Source organism: Leucopleurus acutus (assembly GCF_964270905.1).
Source record: "Leucopleurus acutus genome assembly, chromosome: 17".
Classification (NCBI taxonomy): Eukaryota; Metazoa; Chordata; class Mammalia; order Artiodactyla; family Delphinidae; genus Leucopleurus; species Leucopleurus acutus.
The window spans coordinates 29,517,689-29,543,056 of NC_139159.1; the positions used below are offsets into that span (position 1 = coordinate 29,517,689).

Genomic DNA, 25,368 nt, shown 5'->3' on the forward strand with positions numbered 1-25,368 from the left:
TTGCAGTTTTAAGTGGAAAGAATTTTCATGTCATTGTTCACCATGAACTAGAGAGGAGCATGTAGTATTAAAATGTGAAATGCCTGTCTTGCCCAATTAGATAGTACATGTGCCCAGCTGAGAAGAGGAGGGAGCCAAGTTTTAGAAAGCATTCTTTCAGAGTTGGGCATAGTTGGATAATAAGGGTAGGTGAGACGTTCTGATTTCTGGTCCAACATCTGGGAGATTGCAGAAGGTGGGAAGTTCTTAAAATGCCCTGAGGGGAATGAGAACCCCAAGGGAATTCAATCTGAGCAGGTTGCTGTGCCTTAATATAATGTCTAACTGCCTGCTGCACAGCTGGCCAGCAGATTTACTGAGTCTTTATTGTAACTTAACAAAATTTTCAATTGAGCATCCTGGAATTTTCTCCTAGGGGATGCAGCTCTGATTTTTATCACGGCAGTTTTTGGTAAAAGATGATTCACTTAAGTAGGTGAGGTATGTACTGTGTAGCTAACTTTGCCAAGATGCATGTTTCGTAAGGTGAGGCAATACTGAGATGTTGTCACTTTTTTTGCACAGGCTCCGGATGCGCAGGCTCAGCGGCCACGGCCCACGGGCCCAGCCGCTCCGCGGCATGTGGGATCCCCCCGGACCGGGGCACGAACCCATGTCCCCGGCAGGCGAACTCTCAACCACTGCGCCAGCAGGGAAGCCCACTGCTTCTAACTTTTATTAACACATCACTCAGTGCACCTATGATGAACTGTTCATTTGATATGCTTGAAAATATAATCAGTTAATTTCTAAAATGTATACACAGCAGCCAAGGGATTAGCAAAGCAGTATAACCTGAAACACATGTTAAGTAAATTCTGTAGCCTGTTATGAATCATAGAACAGGTGAGATTTCATAGAGAAATCAAGGAAGGGGCCTTAGTTGATTGCTTACTTTGTAGCAATGAGGACAGGGTAGAACTGCACTTACTCCTTGTGTTCAAGGAAAGAAAAGAGTGATCAAGCGTCAACACTTTCATATTAACTCCTGCTGTCTCCAGTTCTGCATGTTCAGGTATCAGCAATAGATCTATTTAGATTTTGTTCAGTATAACTGAAGAATCTGGAAATTCATTTAAAATACACACGGTGGCCAAAAGCTGATTCCCTTTGCTGCCATGATATGAACTGAGAGTTTAATAATGTGAAATTCCATGGATGGTAGTAAAATTTACTTCCTTACTATGCTGCATGTACCTAATAGACTGGGCCCTCTGTTTTGTTTGTTGATATGCATTATTTTTTCCAGTCATCTTGGGTTGGGGGATTGAATAACAATTTCAAGCAAAGGTACCTCCTTCAGTGCGAGAGTAACTGAATAAATATTTTTTTCAGATACAACTTTTTCAATAGTGGGAGATAGAGGCTGAGTTTGGAAAACTTTATCCTTTTCCTTTTATTTCTCTCCTTGGTTATTATAAACTTTCTCTTTCCCCCTTTTAAAAGTTTTTTTTTCCTACTCCTTAACTACCAGTTCCTAAACAAGTGTCATGTTCACTGTAATTAAATTAAGGTCATAGAACACTAACTGGAAGCAGCCTTACAGGTTAAAGTGATTGACTCACTCTTAGATTTAATGATTCAAAAACCGTGAGGCCTAGAGAAGCTGCAGCATTTACCCACCTATGGTGTGACTGACACAGAACTGTAGTCCAGATTTTCTGACTCCTGAGCCAGTGACCTCTTGTGGTCCCTTTTGCACATTGAAAAGAGAGCATGCCCCTTTCTCTGTTTTTTGTGCTTCTGTATTTGACCTAATTCCCTATGCCCATCTCTAGTATCCCATGGTTGAGATTAAGTAACAATGTGGGCATCACTGTCTTCTGAATACTGGTCAAACGTAGTGTAATTTTCTTTATTGTAAGTTTTTCGATACCAGAGTCTTGGATATTAAGTGTGGTGTATTCCTGAGAATTAGTTTTGCTCCCTTAAGATGGTCCAGCAGTGTGCTCAGAGAACACTGAGATCCAGTGACCCCCATGTAGATCTGTGTGTGTGGAGACTGTCTAGCACAGAGCAAATACTTTCTTAGCCTTAAGTAATTTACAATCTAATGGGCTCTCTTGAAGAGGAACTGCTATGATGTAAATATAAACCATTCAGCTCTTATTCTGGTTACATTTGTTTAAGAAAGATAGTGATATGGGCTTCCGGTGGCGCAGTGGTTGAGAGTTCACCTGCCAATGCAGGGGACACGGGTTCAGGACACGGGTTCGTGCTCCAGTCCGGGAGGATCCCACATGCCGCGGAGCGGCTGGGCCTGTGAGCCTATGGCTGCTGAGCCTGCGCGTAAAGGCCACAACAGTGAGAGGCCCGCATACTGCATTAAAAAAAAAAAAAAAAAGATAGTGATAGTTATGATATAAATATTAATCTTGTAATTTTTAAGATCCTATTCATTAAGTTGTATCAGGCTGAATATAACATTTGATATACTAACTAAAAAGTCATAAGGAAATTAATTAGAGAATATTGCTGTTATATTAAGTAATGATTAATTAGACGCTTTAGTGCCCTCAGGGCATTCTGGCATGAGGGGAAAAAAACCTGGGTTTTTGCCCCGGCCTTGCCGCTTATTAGCTTGTTTATTTTGGGTAACTAATTTAACCTTTTTGGAGAAATTCATTTTTTTAATAGACACTATGCATTGTTTTGAAAATTAACAATGTGCTGAAAATTATGAACATATTTTGGGGCAATCCAGATATTTTCATGCTTAGTATTATAGTTATAGCTATGATGTATTGACCTCTTACCATATAGTAGTATTCCTTAGCCTGGCCAATTCTCTAGGGTTTTTTGGTAAAGCACAGAATATAATATACTATTTGGAAGCACTTTGAAAATTGCAAAAAGCAAACCCCAAAATTATCCAGATGTATGGAAGTAACTATCTTTCCTTTCCCTCTTTCCTCTTTTTCTCTGTTCCCACACTCTCTACCTTTAAGTTTAAGGGGAAAGAAAATCCAGTAGCAAGTGACAATATGAATGCAAATTCATTTGTAATGGAATATACTTTTAGTCCTCGGATTAAAAACCTCTGGGGGGCTTCCCTGGTGGCGCACTGGTTGAGAGTCTGCCTGCCGATGCAGAGGACGCGAGTTCGTGCCCCGGTCCGGGAAGATCCCACATGCTGCGGAGCGGCTGGGCCCGTGAGCCATGGCCACTGAGCCTGCGCGTCCGCAGCCTGTGCTCCGCAACGGGAGAGGCCACAACAGTGAGAGGCCCGCGTACCGAAAAAACAAAACAAAACAAAACAAAACAAAACCTCTGAGGCCTTTTGTTGCTCTCTGTCTGCCCCATACAGTTTTATACTTCTATGTATACAGAGATAGCTAGGTATTTATTTCGCCTTTTTTTTTTTTTTTTTTTTTTGCATCCCTCTACCCTCTGTATTTACAACGCATAGAAGATATTCAGTGTTGAGTGATTGGATCACCTGGTACACTTATAATGTGCACTAAGGTCTTCTATTGTTGTATCATGCTCCTCACCCCCATCCTTAGCATAGTAATGGGTATACAGTAACCTCTTAATATATACACCTGTTGGTTTGACTTGGGACTTACAAGTAGTGTAGCAGCTCTTGGATTTACTGACATATTACCCTTTTCCCACTTTTTTGAGGAGGGGGATACCTATTACTGTTGTGAGCCACACAATTTGAGAAACACTGTAGGCATGTACTGCTGATGTTGCTGGGCCGCATTCCAGCTGCCCCAGGGGGACCCCAGCTCGCTTTCAGTGGAGGTCATGCAGGACACACTATGGATAGCAATTAGTGAGTCATGGTATTAGAACCAGAAGAAACCATTCAGCACATTTTAATATTGCCAAACTTCTCATTTTGTAGCTAAAGACTGATGTTTACTAAAGGCATTGGTGGATGGGCACCAACTTTTCCCTCCCAATTGTTTTAGGGCAAATAATGAGTCATTGTCACTGGTCACTGGTCCGCATGCAGCAACTATGAAGTAGCTCAGATAAATAAACTCTACTGAGAGAATTTAGGACAATTACACTTATGTATAGTCAAGGCTGACTACTTTGGCAAATTCATTTTGTGTAAATCCCAGAGGTTCTTTTATTATTATTTCAAGAAGATTTTTATGAACAAGGATGAAAAAAGTGCTTTGAGTCTTACTATTTAATAATAGGCCATCAATGCTGAGACAGTCAATTAAAATATTTGACTACAATAAAATAATAATTGCTACAATTCGTAGTGTGTCGTATATGCTGAGCATGCTACAAACCTGTCATTATCAGAGGTAGCTGCTTGGGTAGGCTGGGGCAGATGTAGACAGAGCCATAAATTCTAGGTGTAGCTGATTGGACTAGGGTACACCCTGGGCAGCCAGTAATGATTATTTTTGTTTTTTGTTTTGTTTTGTTTTGTTTTTGCGGTACGTGGGCCTCTCACTGTTGTGGCCTCTCCCGTTGCGGAGCACAGGCTCCGGACACGCAGGATCAGCGGCCATGGCTCACGGGCCCAGCCGCTCCGCAGCATGTGGGATCTTCCCAGACTGGGGCACGAACTCGTGTCCCCTGCATCGGCAGGCGGACTCTCAACCACTGCGCCACCAGGGAAGCCCTGATTTTTTGTTTTCAATCAAAAGTGATAAAATCATAATGTGAATTGAAAGAAAATGGCAGTGGGAATACCAGTTGGGAGACTATTATAGTAGGCAGGTGAGAACTACAGAAGACATGACATAGTTGTGACTGTGGGTATAGGGAAGGTTCTGCACCTCCACATTGGAGCAATTTGGGGTTATAGTAGGCAGAATCTCCTTTACTGAAGAGATCTAAGGAGTGAGTCTAAGGGGAGATGGGAAAAGAGAAAGCAGACAGGACTTGAGGATTTTCAGCTAGGGCATGGGAATAACCATATGCCTTAAATTTCACACATGAGGTCCTACTTCAGATATTAGGTCTTAATTTTTAATTCCTTTGAATTATCTGTGTTATGTTGATTCAGGAAAGTTAGGGTGACTGGGAGAATGGTTCATACGCTTTCTAAGGGTTAATTGCATTTAGAAACCGAACAATTCTCCAGTAAGTAATCTATACAGTAGAGAAGCTGTTGTCTAATCCTAGAGGCTATTTCTGTCTTTTCTCTCCAGCATCCTGCTCTTTGAGGAGTGAAATACATAGAATTGCTCTTTAGTTGCACATGCATTCCTCTGCCAGGCCACTCATCCCAGCCAAACCTCCTGTTTTCCATACTAAAGGGTATAAAACATTTGTTTTGTTTTCTTCCATCATAAAAGAATACCTATTGCTCTTTTAAAAACTGGATATTTTAATATAATAAAAATTATCCTGTTCTGGGTAATTACTTAGAAAGGAAATGAAAAGAAAATCTTCATAAATGTGGCTATTAAGAACATTTCAGACCCAAGTGTTTATGTAATTTCTTCCATTTGCCATTCAGCCATAATGGGTTTCTAGATAAAAACGATGCTGCCCTAAGAGTCATTTTCAGGGGGGGGTTGCTGCTAATAGAGGAAATTTGTGTCCCAACTACAATGCAGTAATGTAACTGTCAGCAATTTACTAAATAATCAGGTGTGCCTGGCACGTTATTTTTGTAGCTCTTGTATGAACATGTTTAAGGAAAAAAAAATAATGCTCTTCTGATGTGTTGTGTCTCTTTGCTATGAGACTGACATTACACATAGGTATTATCTTCATTCTCTGTTCCCCATCCTTGGAAATCTGAGGGCTTTCTGGCTGCTAGTAGAGAATTCTTTACAAGTTGCTTTGTGGGAGCCTTAGAGGTCCTTGCTCATTCTAAGTCCCTCCGCAAGATACTGCATTATCCGTGCAGCTTATGAGACTCTAAACTACCTTATGCAAAAGAAAAAACATTACACAATTAACATTTATTCCATAGATTCTGTGTTAAATATGAAAAGCAAGATGCCTGGCACATGTCAGATTCGCGAATTCACTTGCAGTGTCTTTATTTTTACTGATGAGGAAATCTAGGTTCTGAAAGTAACCTATACGAGGTCACACAGCTAGCGCCAGATGCAGGATTCGACCCAGGTGTGTATTGCTCCAAATTTGATATTGTTCTGTACTGTAGTAATCTGTTACTATTAATGCAGCAGTAACTCAAACAAGGGACTTGGTGCGGGTTGGAATAATTGGGAAACACGGAATGGAATAATAAAAAAATATGAAACATGGGATAGATAGGAGAGGATCAGACCCTGGAGGCAGGTAGTCTTAAAATAAAAAATAATAATGATAAAACAACTTTTACCATGTTCTAGTCACTGTTTAAATATATTAATTCATTTAGTCCTTACAATAACCCTATGAACAGTTATTATTTTCATTTTGTAGATGAGGAAACGGAGAGGTTAAGCTTTTGCCTAAGGTCACACGTTAAGCCAGTGGTGGGATCCAAATGAGAACTCAGCAGTCTGATTCCAGAGCCTATGAAATGAGGCAATGAAGAGGAAGGGGCCAATCAAGGGAGGATGCTTCAGGGCTGAAAACAGTAGATGTAAAATAGGGTAAAAGTAATTGTGCATAGGGACAGGGGTGAAAGATATAGGTTTGGGAGTACCTTATGCCAAGTGGATGGCTGAAGCCTTGAGAGGGGTCAGGTCAAAGAAGTAAAGGTAGCCAAAGGTCAGGAGGTGACAGAGCCTAAAGGGATGCTCACAGTTTCTTGGATGGGAGGGGAAGAGGTACTAGTCAAAGGCACAGAAGAGGAGAATTAGGCATGCACAATCTAAAGGAAGAAGAGATTGAGGATGAAGCCCCAGTGTCAGTATGCCAGAGACTTCATGGATGTGCATAGCTTCAAAGTCCCTGGACCATTGTCTCTGTGCTTTTGAGTTTTGAGGTATCTGCCCTTTCCTACTAGTTTCTTCTTGCCTCTTATTATGTTTTTAGCACTTTTTCTTTTTTCATAAATCAAAGTGAGAAAGAATGGTGATTGTATTCACACTATTATTGCAAATACCTCTAGTATTGTATATATTTCAGAAAATAAATAACTAATCTTCTGAATTAAATTGGTGTGAAGACATGCTAATTTTGGTAAATTCTGTATTTTGCGTATTACCAGATGAAGAGACTTTCTTTATATATTGGAGTGTTCTAAATTCCAAGATAAAATTAGAAGAGTTTTGACACAAGTGACATTTTATTTTGAATTTTATTTATTTTTTTATACAGCAGGTTCTTATTAGTTATCCATTTTATACATATCAGTGTATACATGTCAATCCCAGTCTCCCAATTCATCCCACCACCACCACCACCACCACCACCTGCCGCTTTCCCCACTTGGTGTCCATATGTTTGTTCTCTACATCTGTGTCTCAATTTCTGCTCTGCAAACCGGTTCATCTGTACCATTTTTCTAGGTTCTGTGTATATGCATTAGTATACGATATTTGTTTTTCTCTTTCTGACTTCACTCTGTGTGACAGTCTCTAGATTCATCCACGTCTCTATAAATGACCCAATTTTGTTCCTTTTTATGGCTGAGTAATATTCCATTATATATATGTACCACGTCTTCTTTATCCATTTGTCTGTTGAATTTATTTTATTTACTTTTATTTTATTTATTTTATTTTAAAATAAACCATTTCATCCTGTTATCCCCAGTTTGAGAACTTGCAGTGGTGCCTTATTACGCACCTACTGAGTCCTTCAACCTGGCTCTCAGGACACTCTAAACTTGCCCCGCTTTCTGTCTTGCTTGGCTTTCCCTGACACAGATGCTCGCTTCTCTTGTCTTGTTCTTTCCTGTCCCTGTGCTGTTTCCCTCTTCATCTGTTTAAATGAGATTTCAAAGCCTGGGCAGTGTCAGTCTCACCTGCACTCTTAGTACTGTTAATTCTCCTCTGTCTGCTTTATTGATTTCTCCTTGACCTTAGTATCTTTCATACAGGTTGTCAGTACCGTGTATTTTACCACTTAATAATTTTGATGCATGTAAAGTGGCCAAAAAAAAAAAAATCTGACTTCATAGTAAAAGGCCATAGTAGTTTTAGTCTTACTACAACATCCCTATGTAGGGAATTTAGGAAGCAAATTGGGAATTTGTGAAGTTTGTTGCTTATTAGGGAATAATTCTCTTCTCAGGTGAAGGGACATACGTATATCATGGCTTTTAAAAGGAATTTTTAGCTACTAAGACTACAAAACCTACCTTATTATTCTGTTTAATTTAGGAATCTTAAATGCTAGTATTGCATTTTTTGACACACATTGAGGATTGCTGCTGTTTTTAGAGTCTAACAGAGTATTTAGTTTCTATAAGATATGAGTTGTTTTTTGACACTGCCAAAGAGCTCTTCTAATAGTGATCCTTATTATTTCAGAACTGATCACACATTTTGTACAGCACAGAAATCCTGTTTGAATTTAACAAGATGATGAGTAGATTTGTTCCTGTAGTCCCAGAATGTAAGCTAAATCTCAGAGTGGAAGACAAGGGCACTAACTACTTACTCCACATTCTAAGGATGTTGCCAGCAGCTCTAGGGGAGGAGGTACCTTTCTGCCTCCAGAACCTGCAACCTCCACTTTGCTTTAGACAGGTGGCTAAGTGGACTTCCAGCTGGGGCATGTAATGTCTTCTTCCTCTTCTTGGTGACACCTGCAGGCCCTTTCTTTCCCTGGGTTCAGGAAGGAAAGTAGCTCACCCTCAACACTGCATCATCTCTCAGGGCCAGCCCCCAGCTAATCCTCCGTCTCCCCAGTCTTCTTCATATGATTGGAGGTTGGGGCAAGGAGGGCTGGGTGAAAGTTAGGCTAACTCTGGTCTTTCTTAGCAAGTCTTGACGAAAGATGAGCCATGCCTATTTGCTGGATGCTCTCTGTAGAATGGTGGGTTTGTCAACCTTGTCTGCACATGGAAATCATCCAAGGAGCCAATGCCCAGGTTGCACCCTAAACCAATTAGATTACATCTCTTTGTGTGGGACACCAGCATCCGTGGCTTTGAAAGCTCCCCAGGTGATTCCAAAAGCAGCAAAGCTTGAGAACCACTGCTGTAAAATGTGCGGGGATGGGGTGAGGAGGGGAGGGGTGTTTGGGGTCTTTTATTCCCCAGGCTTGGGTCTTAGCCAAAATTTCCTTGAAAATGGCAAATATCTTACTCAGTATCTTGTCAGATAAACAAAGATGAAATTAAGGTTGAGGTTTAATCTGTTTTGTTTTATAGCAGAAGGCTATGTTTAAAAGAAGGATCAAGATTATACTTGGACTTTTTCTGAATGGTAAAATTTGTAGTGATGAAAAGATTAATATGTCTTTTTTGCCATCTTCAAAGCTTCATTTTATTGTCACACAGTAAATGAGTTTTATCCCAGCAAGAGAATCTGACTGAAACAATATCACTGGCATGGGCTAATAAGACATCTGAATTGCCTGGAAGCACATATAACAAAGTCTTATTCTAGCAAGTTCACTCTGTTATCCTATTCTGACAATTTGTCTTAAGAATTCAGATACTTCATTAGGAATGCATGTGCCTCTTTTTTTTTTTTTTTGGCCATGCCGCGCAGCTTGCAGGATCTTAGTTCCCTGACCAGGGACCGAACCCAGGCCCTGGCAGTGAAAGTGTTGAGTCCTAACCACTGGACTGCCAGGGAATTCCCAAGGAATGCATGTGCTTCTTAAAGGCACCATTTCACCAGCTTTCTCATTTCTTTGTTTTTCTTACAGCTCAAGAGATGGCTGCCCAGTGTGTCACAAAGGTGGAACTGAATATTTCCTGTGACAATCTTTTGGATAAAGATGTAGGGTCAAAGTCAGACCCTTTGTGTGTGTTATTTTTGAATACGAGTGGTCAACAGTGGTATGAGGTAATGTTAAATACTTGTAGGTGAAAAGCAATCTGTATTGCTCTTTTGATAATATGAAGAGTTTATTAAAAATGTTAAAAATAATAAAACCATCTCATCTGTTATTGCAGTTTTTTGGGCAAGTTTGTCCTTGATTGTGAAATTTTTCATACACATATAAACACTTCCTTTAGCTACCATGCCTGTATTTAGTTACATGTAGTATGTAAAGATATTAAACACATGCACTTTTGATCTGAAGAAACTTTTTTATTTTGGGGGAGTGAATATAGGTTGACCGCACAGAAAGGATTAAGAATTGCTTGAATCCCAAATTTTCCAAGACATTTATTATTGATTACTACTTTGAAGTGGTTCAGAAATTGAAATTTGGGATTTATGACATTGACAACAAAACTATCGAGCTGAGTGATGATGACTTCCTAGGAGAATGTGAATGTACCCTTGGACAAGTGAGTATATATAGTATAAATGTTTTGTCTAAATTTGAACCAAAGAATTGGGTGTTTCTGATAAGTGCTCATTAGTTTAATTGCTAAAGTTGAAAAATGCTGTAATTACTTTAAAGACTGAGTTCATATATTAGTATGTTTTGCTTAAACATTATAGAATTTATATTTTTCATGAGGATAGGGACCATGTGTGTATGGGTGTTTCATTCAACATTTCAATAAATAATACCATTGCTCTAACTGCTTGTCTGCTGTTTGCAGATTTCAGTACAGTATTGTTCTTTTGTTTAAGTCATAAATGCTGTCAAAGTAACAGCAGCTTCTCCGATGTTCTAACTAGCATGACTGGTGCCCCTTGAGCCCACCCTCCCCACCTCCCCCCCCCATCCCGGCCCCAGCACCATCCCTTTACCTGGCTTGCTCCTCCTCTAACCTTAGGTATGGACCTTACTCCCCCTAGCAAGCCTTCTCTGACGTCCTAGAGTAGTTTGGATCACCTCCGTGTGCTCGCTTGGTCCTCTCTACCGCTTCTACCTTAACACTGACCATATTTTATTGTAGTTGCTTAATTGTCTGTCTTTTTAGGACATTACAGGTTGGGTCAGAACAGGGGTGTGTCTGCGGGCTCACCATTGTGCTTCTAGCTCAGTTTGACTTGTAAGGAGAGATCATGACCATTTATGATAGAATAGGGAAGGCTTCAGGAGGGAGGAGTCATTTTTTTTCAGTGGGTGACATCTATTTCTAAGATTTGTCTTTTATGAGTTTATTTTTTAGTGTTGAATGTTTTGGAGATCATGTTATTTCCTATGTCTCAAGGACAACATGGAGCTGATCAATTTTCTCAAACTTTGATAAATAGTATCAAAGAGAAAATTAAAGAAGTATTGATTGGGAAAAAATCACAGTGTATCTAAAATTATAATAAATTTGAGAAATGGATCTATTTGAGAGTACCTAGGTCTACTATATTATTTTAATCAAAATGATATCTTGTGGGGATTATATACTGAAGTTATGTTTCAGCTGAAAAATTGAATCCCATTTATTGAGTATTCTAAGACCTACCTTTTACCTACAGGGGTTTCATTTCAGCTCAGTGATTTGTATATGATGAGAATCTGGCCCTCTTTTTTCATTACAAGGAAGGATTTAACTTTGAAGTAGTTGATAAAGAAACTAGTGGGTGGGGAGATTTTATCTATCCGGATTGGCTCCTTGGAAATCTTTTGCAGTGGGTGTAAATGTGTTTTATAATCTCTAAGTCTTTAAGGAATGGACTTAATGTTTCCATTTCTAATGACTTTAAGTGAACTTTATACTCAACCCTTTTTGAAACCATTTCAGTCTAAACATTCACATGTTGACGTGAAATAGCTCTTTCTATCACTTTCCAATTTTAACAGATTGTCTCCAGTAAGAAACTAACTCGACCACTGGTGCTTAAAAATGGCAGACCTGCAGGGAAAGGAAGCATTACGGTAACGATAAGATATTTGTCTTTTTTCCTCCGAAGATTTAGCATAATAGGACGTGCTAAAACTGTGTATATCAGACAAATATTCCACAGCCATGCTTTATCATTTGATCCTGAATGTTGCCTTGCCTTAAAGTGATCACAACTGGAAACTGTGTTGTGCCAAAAAGAAAGAAAAATGCAGTGTGGGAATCCCTTCTTTGAGTTTTTTAAGCTGCCTATAGAGTCAGGCACATCTTGGTAATGCTTGCCTCTTCCCGATGGAAGCGTAAATTCCCAAGTGGGAAGCAAATTACTTAATAATCTGAATGGATCAATTTGGCTCTCAACAAAGCAAACATGGCAGAGACTTTGCGTAATGGTTTTGATTCCAGAATGATCTCGTATTATGACATGGCCATTGAACCTCTTAACTCTTAACCATGTTTCTTTTGTGCTTGCACTTTGCTGTCCAAATTTTCCATTGCTGATTACTGGACCTGGGCAAATGAATATATGCATTATCTTGTTTCAGATTTCAAATTACATAATGCCATGCTTTTACATATTTTATCTTCTAGAGTTTCTGTCCAGGTAATCACTGCCTGAAGAGATAGTTGTTTTACTTTAGCTCTGCCTGAGAAGGCTGGCTCTCTGAGAAAACCGTGTTTGAAGATTATTGCGATTATCAAACACATTTCTCTGAGCAGCTGTTTTGCCCTAGTTTAGATTCCTGAGGCATAAGAATGTTCAGTCTTTTGAGGGTGTTGACTTCTGTGTGTGGGACAGAGATCATTATCAGTAGTTAGCTTTATTGCTTTTGGGGTCATGATAGCCTGGAATTTATTTTTAGTAGAATAAGTCTTTCAGTTACCTTGGATGAAAATATTGATCCGATATTTGAATTTATAGTGTGTGATTTACTCATGCTTCTCAATGTTTGGAGAGCTCTCACTAGTGTTGTGCAATCTTCCAGGGCTTTGATTTTTCACTGGAAGAGGGAAGATCCAGTTTGGGCAACAGCATTAAAAAGGAAGTTGCATAATGCAGACTAGGCATATTTTGGGAAAATATTTATTTCACATGCATAAAAGAAATAGTGATAAATCTTTCTTAATGGTACCATTTTGTTATTAAACCTTTTAGAATTCACATATTAGTATAGACTTTATATACCATTAGATAACAGAATAATTCTGTACTTCCTGAGTATATCAAAATCCCCAAAACATGTTCTTTCACTTACCTTGTCTACTCATAGATTTCAGCTGAAGAAATAAAGGATAACAGAGTTGTCTTGTTTGAAATGGAAGCAAGAAAACTTGATAATAAGGTAGGTAGGTGATGCAGATTTCAACAAGGGTATCATGTTTTGCCTCACATTGATTCCTTTTTGAGAAAATAATAATGGAATTAATATTATGAACTCTGTCATCTAAGCATCACTTTGAGTGTTGGTTACTTCCGAATTCTGCTTTCTGTTTGTGTGTGTGTTTAAGCAGAAGCCATTTCTCTTTACCTCTTTCCTCTAGAGGTAATCAAAGTGTTTGTATAGCTTAAAAGAAGAATTAATACAATCATTAATGTTACTGTAAGAGGCATTTGAGAGTGTATTTGGATTACTTAAGGAAAAAAGTGAAAATTCCATGCTTTATTAATTAGATTTTCCTCTCTGTGTTCAAAAGTCAATTTTTCTTGAAGAATGAGTACCAGTACATAAGAACACAGCAGTTTAGTTTATAGCATGGTTTGGAATAATTCTTTGAGTGATTTTTGTATGTAATCCTGTAATCCAATCATTAGTCTTCATCATTTTCATATACCTTACAATTCAGTGTGCACATATCTTAGACTAGTAGCCAGTATCTTTTTTTTTGGACAAGTTTAAACATATACAAAAATAGAAAAGTATTTTTTTAAAAATCCCATGTTCCCACCACTTATCTTTAACAGTTTTAACTCATGACCAATTTTGTCTCGTCTCTACCCCTATCTACTTTCTCTCCTCCCAGACGTCACATCATTTCATCCATATATGTTTTGGTGTATCTCTAAGGACTTTTAAAATAATATAATTGGTTAATATGTCTCTTAAATTTTTTTAATCTATAAATTCTTCTCTTCCTTTTACTTCTTCCCTTCCTCCCTCTCTTCCTCTCTTATTCCCTTTCTCTCTCCCCCTCCCTCCTATCCATCCATGGAATTTATTCAATAAACTGACTCCTTTGTCCTATAGAAGTTTCCACACACTGTATAAGCTAATTAAATCCCAGTGGTGTCATGTAACATGTTCATCTCTCCACCTTTATTTCCTGATTTCTGTAAGCTGGAATTGAATCTAGAGGTATGATCTGGTGGTATCTTGAATTGGTATGAGTTTCATAGGTGGTGGCATTAATTCCATCAAGAGGCACACATTGTCAAGTTCTGTCTTTTGGGGTATTAGTGACCATTGATGACAACTACCTAGATATATTATTTTATTAAGGGTCTTAAAATAGTGATATTCTCATGCTATCATCGCTTCTTCATTTACTTGTGAGAATACTTCTACAGAGAGAAATATTCTTCTTCACATTAGGTATTTATTTATTCTGAGATACAGTTTGTCCAGAAAAGGCAAGTTGAAATGTGTGATTTTTTAATCATATTTACCATTTTTCAAAATAATAAATTCCTCTATATGTGACCAATGAGGACTTTAAAAAAATTTTTTAGTATTGCTGTGAACTATATTGATTAATTCTTATTGATGCCTAAAGTATCCCAACTTTAGCCTATGGGAGGGAACCTATTTAAGTTTGTTCATGAGACCATTTGGCATGACCCCAGAGGTCTCTGGATAGCTTCCTGCTCTGTGGCATGACAAATGTTCCAGGCTTATTTTATCTGATTTCTGCTCCAGATTGACAGATCAAAGGGAGCCTTTCTACAATGAGTCCACAATGTGGTACTAGAAGTGCTTAACATTTATTGATTGTTGTCACTCATTGTTTCTAGGATTTTTCAGTGGACAGATATAGGAAAGTCTTTTCTTTTTTAAGGGAAACTAAATCATAAATTTGTACAACGATTTCCAATTTAGATGTAGAATTACAAGGCTATATTTCTTAAATTCTGTAGTCAGCACCTCTTTTCACTTACGTCAAAAATGTTGATTCCCAAAGATACTAACATAATTGCTTATCTGTTTTGTCCTATATAATATCTAATAGTTTAAGAATATAAATATTCATGTTACAATTAAAATATTTTTACTGAAAACAGTTTGAGCTTTCTTTGAAGTTCTTTTTGTCTTTAGGCTTATATATTCCACTTGAGTTCTACAGTTCAACTCTTGTGTTTCAAATAATTCTTCTCTGAATGGTTATGCTGTAACATTAACACATAATTGAATTTTGCTTTTGATATTTAGGGATTGCTTTACAATTTTTTTTTGATTTAATTTTGTTTTACAATCATGTATAAGATGGTTCCAAAGCCAAATCTAGGCATCAGTAGGCATTAGGCATCAATAAGAATTAATCAAAACAAGGTATGTTCAGGAAATTTAGCTTCTTTCCCTGTCTGCTCTATATTTTTTTCTCTTTCCTGGCTGTATGTAATACTTTTTAAAAATTTATATTTTATGGTTTAATCCTTCATTTTCCAAAAAAACTAAGTTTTTTTGTGTGTGTCTATACATGTGCATATGCATATGTATGTCTGTGTGTATATGTCTCTGTGTATATATAAACATACAAATAGACATACATGTGTATATTATATACATAGATATGTGTGTGCATGTGTGTATGTATGTATTTGTATTTATATTCCCCAGCCTCAGCCCATGAGTAAGTGTAGCATAATATATTATGCATACGTTCCTCTACCTTGCTTTTTTGACTTAACTTATCCCAGAGTCAGGGACTTTTAATTCTTATTTTAGTTCTACTACTGTCATATTAATGAACTTTCAAACAAGGTCTGTTTTCTGACCTTCAATATGGTAATAATGATATTCTGCCTTTCTCAAAAGATTATTTCTAAGATAAGTGAGACAGGGCATGTTAATGTGTTTTTGGAAAGTTAACTCCTCTATGTATAATGCTGTTCTTAGTTTTATAAAATGGGGCATAGAGAGGCTTATTACATTACTTAAGGTTCTTCTTAAAGATAAGATTAAATTTTAAAAGTTCTGCTTAGTCTTTGTGTTTACATTTTTGACTGTGCCGAATGTGTTACTTTCTTAACATTAGATTGTGCTGAGGAAGGAAGTAATATTATCTTCTTAATTTAATACTGAGGTAAATTCAGGACTGAAAAAAATCTTCAATTTAGCGACATATCTGTGTATATTACTGTGAGATTAACAGGTGTCCTTTCTATTTCACAAATAATAAGTAATATATGCTAAGGAGTATAGAAATTTCAAAATGAAGATAAAATAAAAATGAGAAAATAAAATCATCCACAATCTTACTATCTGAGTTTTACCTCTGGGAACGATTTGTACATTCTTCCAGAATTTTATCTCCCTGTGTAAGAGAGTGTGTGTGTGTGCGTGTGTGTGTGTGTGTGTGTAAGATGGCGATAAGGGTATTTTTGAATACTCATTGTACTTGAGCATTATACAGGAGTGCTGTGATGTGGTGAATTACAGAGGAAATAGGGGATGTACTTTGTGCCCTTGAAGTATTTCTGTTGTGCATTCCACATATCTACTTGTGTGTGCTCCTTTGTGTGTGTAAAGAAATGTGCGGGATTGCTGAAGGAGTATTGGACATAGAAGGGTAAGATATGAACTCAAAGCTCAGATCCATCAATTAATTAGTTGTATGATCTTGGCAAAGTCATTTAACTCCTCTGAATCCATTTTCTCATTCTGTCTCTCATGGAGTTAGTATGACTAATGTATGGGATCATTTATATAAAACTACTCAGTGCTATGTGAATGAATGAACACTGTTAATAATGAAAACAAGCTAAAAACATATTGTATTGATAATGGGTCCTATTGATCACTGTATTTTAAAGCCATCATGTAAGGGTGTGATACAAAGGATTATGAGCATTTATCACAAGTGCCTTAAAAGTTCTCCTGGTAGACTTGAGCAGGCTCATATGTTTGTGAGGAAGGTGTTGGGATTTGTATTTACTGCTGTATTGTACTGTATATATCTTTACTATAGAGTTAAACTTCAGGTACTGCTGACATGTAACATGTATAAAGTGTGGTTTCACATGGTTTAGGAGGAGAATAATTGCTTTTTTATTTTAATGTAGGATCTATTTGGAAAGTCAGATCCATACCTGGAATTCCACAAGCAGATGTCTGATGGAAACTGGCTAATGGTTCATCGAACAGAGGTGAATATCTGAATTTGAAAAGTAGGGTTGAGGTTTCCTTTGGAATTGTAGTAATCTGAATTTTTAAAAATTATGATTGGCGCAGTGGTTGAGAGTCCGCCTGCCGATGCAGGGGACATGGGTTCGTGTCCCGGTCCGGGAAGATCCCACATGCCACAGAGCGGCTGGGCCCGTGAGCCATGGCCGCTGAGCCTGCGCGTCCGGAGCCTGTGCTCCGCAACGGGAGAGGCCCCAACAGTGAGAGGCCCGCGTACCGCAAAAAAAAAAAAGAAAAATTATGTATTTATAAAAATATTAATCTGAGTTCAGACATATATAATTGCCAGAGACACAAAGTCAGCATGCTCATTTTTTTTTCTTTTAATGAGGAGGTGCTACTATGCTTAATTTTTAAAACCCTATAAAGAACACTAAAATGTATACCAGTGTATCCCTCACCTAGATTGATCAAATGGTCATAACTGCATACATGTGTGTTCTCTCTCTCTCTCACACACATATCCATGCCCTTTTGCAAAACTATCCTAATGTAGGCTGCAGACATCACGACTTTCCACCTTTAAATGCTACAGTAGGTATTTCTCAAGAACAAGGGCATTTCTCTACACCTCCATAACTGAGAGCATTAACATTGATTTAGTAACATCATCTAATATACCATTCATCTTCAGATCTCCCCAATTTTCCCACGTTTTATATATGTTTTGTTTTGTTTAATACAGGATCCAATCAAGGTTCACGTTTTGCATTTGGCTATTACGTTCCCAAAATAGTCCTCTTCTCCCTACCTCCCTTATACCTTCAGGCTATGAATCTCTTGAGTAATCAAGATCAGTATGTCTAACATACTGGATTCTTTTGTTTCCTCACAATTAGGTCCAGATCAAACATTTCCATCTAGAACACAGTATGTGTATCTTCCATCATCAAGGTGTGTCAGGATGCCCAGTACTGATGATTCCAGTCTGGGCTACTAGGTTAATCTGGTGACCACCAGATTGTGCCATGATAAAGTCTCACCTTTTTCCCTTTGTAATTAATAAATGATTGCAGTGTGATTCTTTGAGACTGCATGAATAACCTCCATTTCGCCCAGTGGTCTTAGCATCCATTGATGATCCATACCTGAATCACTTATATTGGAGGTTGCAGATACTCTTATTTCTCTCACTTTTATTTTTAGAATCATTATAGACCCATGGATTGTTATAGTATATTCACTGTGTTTATAATTCATTACTGTCATGAATTTTGCTGCTCATATTAATCCAAATTTGACCAGGAAGAGCTCCTTCAAATGGTTCTTGGGTTCTTTTAACAAGACTCCATTAGTCTTTAAGCAGTCTCTTATTTTATGTGAAATTATGTTCATAATTCAACATGTACCTAACCTGTCCCAAGTCTGGAATGAGCTATTTCTCTTATGGAACCCTATTCCTTTAAGACTGTAGTAGTATTTGGACAGTAGGGTATATGAGTGCTCATTCTACTGGGATGTCATTGCTTTTAGACCTTTTCAATGGACACAACTGAGAAATATGTATATTTGTGTATAGATGTTTATTATATATACATATTTTAAAATTTTTAAATTATTAATTTAGACTATTTTTCCACTTCACAACCAACATAGCAAGGTTCTTTCTGAGCCTTTCTTATTCCATATTTGAATCTTATGTCCTACTGTGAAAACTCTGGTTTCCAACAAAACCAATAATCTTCTCTAATTTTTAAGTGCACCTTATAAAGAGTGGATATATTTCCCAGTTTTTTTCTTTCTCACAGTGTATCACAATTAGACAATCTATCACATTTTTCATATAACAGGTGTATAATATTATCCTAGCTAGGGTTTTCATTGACAAAGTTGGGTGGGTGAAGAGGTGAAGGATGAATGATGAGAGTGGTGGGAATCTAGGAGAGGCAAGAACAAAGCATTAGTGAATGGAATATTTTTCTAACTTGTCTTTAAATCTTTTTTTTTATAGGTTATTAAAAACAACTTGAATCCTGTTTGGAGGCCTTTTAAAATCTCTCTTAACTCCCTGTGCTATGGAGATATGGATAAAACTATTAAGGTAATTTGAAATTATACATATATTATATATACACACACACTCACTGCTTTTATAAATTATTTCATTAGATAGTATTTAAAGAAAGAAATGTTTGAATTTTATTTACATTATGAATAATAAAATAGAAATGTTTCTGGTAAGTAGTCAGTTTGAAGGAGCAGACATTTTGAGTGATCTGTTGACCTAATCCTTAATCAAACATTGTGATTTTTATTTTTTTAAATAAAATATTTAATTTAAGTCTTCCTTTTAATAAGATTCCTCTGCTCTGTGAATAGGAACCTTTAACTACACTCTTTGCCTTTGGTGTGTTCTTTGCAGATAAAAACAGATGTTACTTTAACTGAGAACCCAGAGCTTCCTCCTGCCCTTAGCACAGAGCAGAATAGTGGTGACATTTTCTGTCACTGATATTTTCAGAGTAAGGTAAAATTTATTAAAACATTTGGATGGCTTTAGTTTTAGAGTTTTTAGAGGAAAGCAGAGCGGGAACAGGGAGCAGAAGCAGATAGCTAAGAATTTCTTTTAATGTTTTCACTTATAGCCGTTTATCAAAATAGATACATTATTTTTAAGACACTTTTATACTAGAGTCACTTCGTTACGTAAGATTCCAGGTAGAACCCCTTTCTCATGTTCAGAAGTCAGCAAACTGAGGTGAGTTGTTTGTTTATTTGTTTCATTTTTGTTGTTGTTGTTGGTTTTTTTTTGATAATTAGTATGGTGAAAGCAGGAAAGGTGATGGCCTGGAACAAGCAAAGGACTTAAAGAGTCAAACCGTAGTCCAAGACTTGACTTAGGTCCTTAACCAGCTAAGGGTTCTTGGGCAGGTTATCTAACTTCTTTACTTATATAGTAGAGAAAATAATGTCTACATAACAAAATAACATAAGGATTAAATTAATAAAAGTGAAAAGTTTTATAAACTCCTAAACACAGTAGAGGTGCTGTTATTATTGAAAACGACTTCATTTCTTAGATCCATAAATTTTGTCCTCATTTTGCAGAGAACTTTAAAAATCAATGAGTGTGATTTGTGTGATATTTCAAATAGCAGTGAATGTCTAGGTACAAAGTAAATACTAGAGAAGTAGCTTTACAAATTACTTTTTACTGTTATTAAATCTAGAACTTTTGCTTTTCACATTAAAAATAGTAAGTTGAAGCTTCATTAGATCTGAGAAGCAAGAAAGGCTGGGGAAAAAAGATGCCTAAACTGTAACTATTTGACTGATTGTAATAATATGTTAACAATGAAACAATGTTTTTTTAAACTTTTTTTTTTATGCACAGTGGCATGCTTACAGGGTTATTTTGTTATAGTAAGTAAACTGATTTTCTGAGCTTTCTCTGATGAATGTCTTCCAATTCTTAAAAGTTTCTCCATTTGTTTTGACTATATACAACTTGGTTTGCCACACCATCACTGTCTTTATTTCTTTAGTTCTGTATTTCTTTGCAATATCAGAAAGTCATACATCAGTGATTCTCTTGGTATTTGGAAACTGGTTAGAGGTGTAGTAAAGAGTTATAGAGCAGAGAGTAGAGTCAGAATCATCAGTTTCTTTCCTGCAGTATGAATGTGCCAGTGTTATCACTCTAGCATGTATTATTATTTTCATAAAATCGTGCAAATAAGAAAAATAATCATGCATGCCTAAACGGGGAATGCCTTAGTGAATGTAGTATTGTGTGATGTGTGCATTCTTTTACATGTATACATATGCACATATGTGTATATGCATACATTTCAGTTTCACAAACATTGCTGATGGTGTTGTTTAAAACAGCCAATATTACTAGTTTTTAAATTCTTGAGAAGAGAAATTAAATGACACAAATCATTACATCATTTACCTCAAGCTGTATCTGAACATATGCCAGCATTATAAATGTCACATTTTCCTTTAGCATCAAACATTTGCCTTTAATGAGGCAACAGTGAACTTTTCTTATATATTTATTGTAGTGAGTTATTGGGAATTACATTTTAAAAATGTTTTTACACTCCCTGAAGTTTCGGAGAGTCTAAACATGAATAGTTTTAGCTCCTGCATAAGCTTTGTTTAAATAAAATCTTGGCCTTATCAGAGCTTGATCTTGTTGTCTTAGGTATAAATTGGAGTTTCCTGAGTGCAAGTCTAAAATGTAACATTCTGTTTTCCATAATAAAAAAAAAACTCTTAAAAATGAAATTATTAAAATATTAAGATTGTTTTGACTTTATCTTAATTTTAGTTCCTCTAGAAAAAATTATTAAGGTCATTAATTTTCTTTTCTGTCAGATAAAGGGCTTTTGGTTTAAAAATTGAGTATCGGATATGTAGGGCAAGAGTTAGCAAGTCAGAATTGATCAGTGACTGAAGTGCTGGGAACAAATAAAAACCCTTACTGTTGCTCAAAATTGCAATTCTAGACCTTGTTTATTTATTGATTGTTTGATTTTTAGTCTTCCTGAATAATAATGAAAATATAAGGGGTGAAAGACTTCCTGTTATGATAAGCACTCAATTCACCTCTTAGAGAACTGAGAAGAAAATAAATCACTTTGCTAGGTGAATATATATAAATCCTGAGCATTTTAGCTTGGTGATTAATATAACTTTGTAAAGGATTATAGCAGGATGGAAGATTGGCATAGGGTAAGATGCAAATTGCTTCTAAGGTACAGGCTTTTATTTTAAATCATAGGCTATAGAAGGATTCAAAAGTTTCCTTGGAACAGATTTACATTGTTGGTTACCACACAAGATATGTCATCTTCTAAGACTATTTAATTCTTCTCCTACCTGACAAGCCTCAGTAGATATTGTGTGCAATGCATGTAATAAATGTTTGCAGAAAGAAATGCTTGAAATTACAAAGCACTATAAAAACATCGGGGCTTCCCTGGTGGCGCAGTGGTTGAGAGTCTGCCTGCTGATGCAGGGGACACGGGTTCGTGTCCCGGTCCGGGAAGATCCCATATGCCGCGCAGTGGCTGGGCCCGTGAGCCATGGCCGCTGAGCCTGTGCGTCCGGAGCCTGTGCTCTGCAACGGGAGAGGCTGCAATGGGAGAGGCCACAGCAGTGAGAGGCCCGCGTACCGCAAAAAAAAAAAAAAAAAAAAAAAAAATTGGTTATTTATGATCACAGTGAACACCTCTGTTTGCTAAGAGTTCACATCACCTTATTTTCTCATTGCAATAAATATTCAGGTATTCTTGTGAATATTTACTCTTTGGCTACATCTGTCAACCTGGTGCAAAACTATATTAAATCAAATACCCTCAGCTCTCTTCTGTCTGCTTCAAGAGAGAGCGAGCCTTTAATGAGAGCCATAACCAAGAGTCCTGTCTTACGTGGAAATAAAATAATTATGACCCAGTATAGATACTTCCTCAGTGTATAAAAAACTGTTTTCCTGGAATTTTCCTTTTCATTGTGAGAGTTGTGATCCTCAGAATGATGCAAATCTGACTTCATCATATCTAACTCCTAATAGAAGCCTAAACTCACCAAACTGCAACTAATGAAATATGTTTTCCGTAGTTACTAATCATCTAGAATTTAATTATTCAATTTTTAGCTGCCTAGGATACTGACTTCCTTTCTTCCTCCAGATAGATAGTGGCTTTAGCCATTGTAAAATGATAACTAGGTAAAAAGCAGATGAGAAAGAAGGTCTAATTCCATTTTGATTTTATCAGCACTTGTAGAGGGCATGTACAGGAACTGGAAACTGCTTAATATGGAATTTGAACAGTATTTGTGTTTTTCATCTGCCTGTGATGTGTCCTAGAACCCCATTCCAAGGATAGCGAGTGTTTGAAAGTGTTTCAGTATTGTTCCTCTAGGAAGTTAGTTCCTACTTCTCCAAGTAGGACTGTATGTTAAACATTTTCACTAATTTTAATTAAAAGTACACTTCTTGGTAAGTCCCATTTATTGCAGCCAATATTTTTTAACAAAATTATATTGATTTTTATATATTTTTATTATACTTACTTCTAGGTAGAGTGTTACGATTATGACAATGATGGGTCCCATGATCTCATTGGAACATTTCAAACCACCATGACAAAACTGAAAGAAGCCTCCAGAAATTCACCTGTAAGTTGCATCCTTGTCATTTGCATATACCTTATAGTTTGGCCCTGTATTTATTCATTTTTTCTCTTGGCATAGAAAATAGTTTTCCATGCTTTTACTCTATATTATGTAATGCTCTGAAGTCTGTGGATTTTATTTGTTTAGTAGTTGGATGATCCAAAATTCTTACTTGGGATGAGTTTTCATTTATGTTTTGAGGTTTGGTTTCCTTTGTCTTCAGACAGTTTATATGGTTTGATTGAAAATCCTTTGTTTTAAAGATCTTGGCATTTCACTGGTCACAGTAATTAATATCTACACTAGACAAGTACCTGGACTTGAATTGGGTTCATTTATTCTCCTTTTGGACATTTTACAAATTGGCTTTTGCATTCTGCCTGTGGTTTTCCTCTGACTTGTCCTCACCCAAGGGAATGATAAAAGCATAGTTACACTATTTCAAATTATGTAATATTAAGCTGCCATCTAATGGTACTAATTTTGTTAAGATCATTTGTCTGCCTTAACTACGTTCAGTTTATTTATTTATTTATTTTTTGCGGTACGCAGGCCTCTCACTGTTGTGGCCTCTCCCGTTGCGGAGCACAGGCTCCGGACGCGCAGGCCCAGCGGCCATGGCCCATGGGCCCAGCCGCTCTGCGGCACGTGGGATTCTCCCAGACCGGGGCACGAACCCGCGTCCCCCGCATCGGCTGGCGGACTCCCAACCACTGCGCCACCAGGGAAGCCCTACGTTCAGTTTATTAGTTATCATCCCCACATATTTCTAAGATTGCTTCTTGAAACTTTTCTGTCTGTAAGGCAAAGTGCCTAAAAACTATTCCAGAGTGTTGTTTCCCTCTTACTTACCTTTCTAGTTTGAATGAAATAAGTTGTTAATTCTCTTTATAGCTTACTTAGAATAATATGAAATGTTTATTACCTGCTTAGAGACCTGAATAATGCTCCTGTATATAGCATTTGCTTCTGAAAATCTGAACATGAGGTTTAAAAGGTAAGAGATTATGGTCAGGTGGGAAGGTCTTTTTTACAAAGTCATGTAGGTGAGGTGACCCAAAAGAGGATACTGATAGTTTTAGATCAAAACTTAAAAGCTAAATGAATAAATAAACCTTATCAGCTATTTGATTTAAATAATTGGGAGAAATGAGTTTTGAACAAACGTAGTGGGACTAGAATTTTCAGTAGGTCATGTAGAGATCTCTAGTCCTGCTCCTACACCCTGGTCACAAAGCCCAGATACTAGAAATAACAGAAGTGCTTGTGTGAAGTAAGGAAGGCTTTCAAATCACACTCAGTGGTTTAAATGCAGAGATTGAATTAGGTTAACAGTTTGAATTAAAACAACAGCAAAATTCAGCTGTAAATATTCTATTTAAAGATTTTTTTTTTATTTTTAAAGGCAGAAATAATGGAAAATAATGAAAATCTGAACATTTAAAATAAAGCAAGCTACCTAAAAGAACTAAATATGAAGAGTGGTCTGGATTGTTGTTTCACTGGTTTCAGCAGGCCTCTCACTGTTGTGGCCTCTCCCGTTGCGGAGCACAGGCTCCGGACGCACAGGCTCAGCGGCCATGGCTCACGGGCCTAGCCGCTCCGCGGCATGTGGGATCTTCCCACACCGGGGCACGAACCCGTGTCCCCTGCATCGGCAGGCAGACTCTCAACCACTGCGCCACCAGGGAAGCCCCTCAAGGAGTTTTTTTTAACATCATTTTGTTTTGTATCATTGTATCAAAAGTATTTTTAAATGTTTGATTCTTCGAAAATTAGTAATGCCTCTGTCCAAAGTATATAAGTTGCTTTCTGTTAACCAGAAGAGGTGACTTATCCAGTATCCATTGAGTATCTCTTATTATTAGGCAAGGCAGTGAGAATTTGAAGGTATAACTTGGAAGTGATTATACCCTAGCCATGGAAAAAAATTAATGAAATGAAATAATTGACAACAATACCAAGTATTTAACTAAATTTTATGTGGTTGTAGAAGTTTAATGAGATAGATGGAGATCAGAGAAGCCTAGAACAGGAGTTGATGTTATAGAGGAGGAT

General features: G+C 37.1%; 1 protein-coding gene across 2 annotated transcripts in view; it reads left to right on the forward strand.

The window, feature by feature from the left end:
• The window catches only part of CPNE3 (copine 3), a 51,649-nt gene that overhangs the window by 10,151 nt on the left and 16,130 nt on the right, over positions 1–25,368 (forward strand). For both annotated transcript variants that reach the window (XM_082858558.1, XM_082858557.1), the window contains exons 3-9: positions 9,745–9,884; positions 10,157–10,336; positions 11,743–11,817; positions 13,054–13,125; positions 17,061–17,144; positions 19,133–19,222; positions 23,215–23,313. In XM_082858558.1, coding sequence (XP_082714684.1) covers positions 9,753–9,884; positions 10,157–10,336; positions 11,743–11,817; positions 13,054–13,125; positions 17,061–17,144; positions 19,133–19,222; positions 23,215–23,313 — 732 coding nt within the window. In that variant the 5' untranslated portion in view covers positions 9,745–9,752. The remainder of the gene's footprint in view (positions 1–9,744; positions 9,885–10,156; positions 10,337–11,742; positions 11,818–13,053; positions 13,126–17,060; positions 17,145–19,132; positions 19,223–23,214; positions 23,314–25,368) is intronic.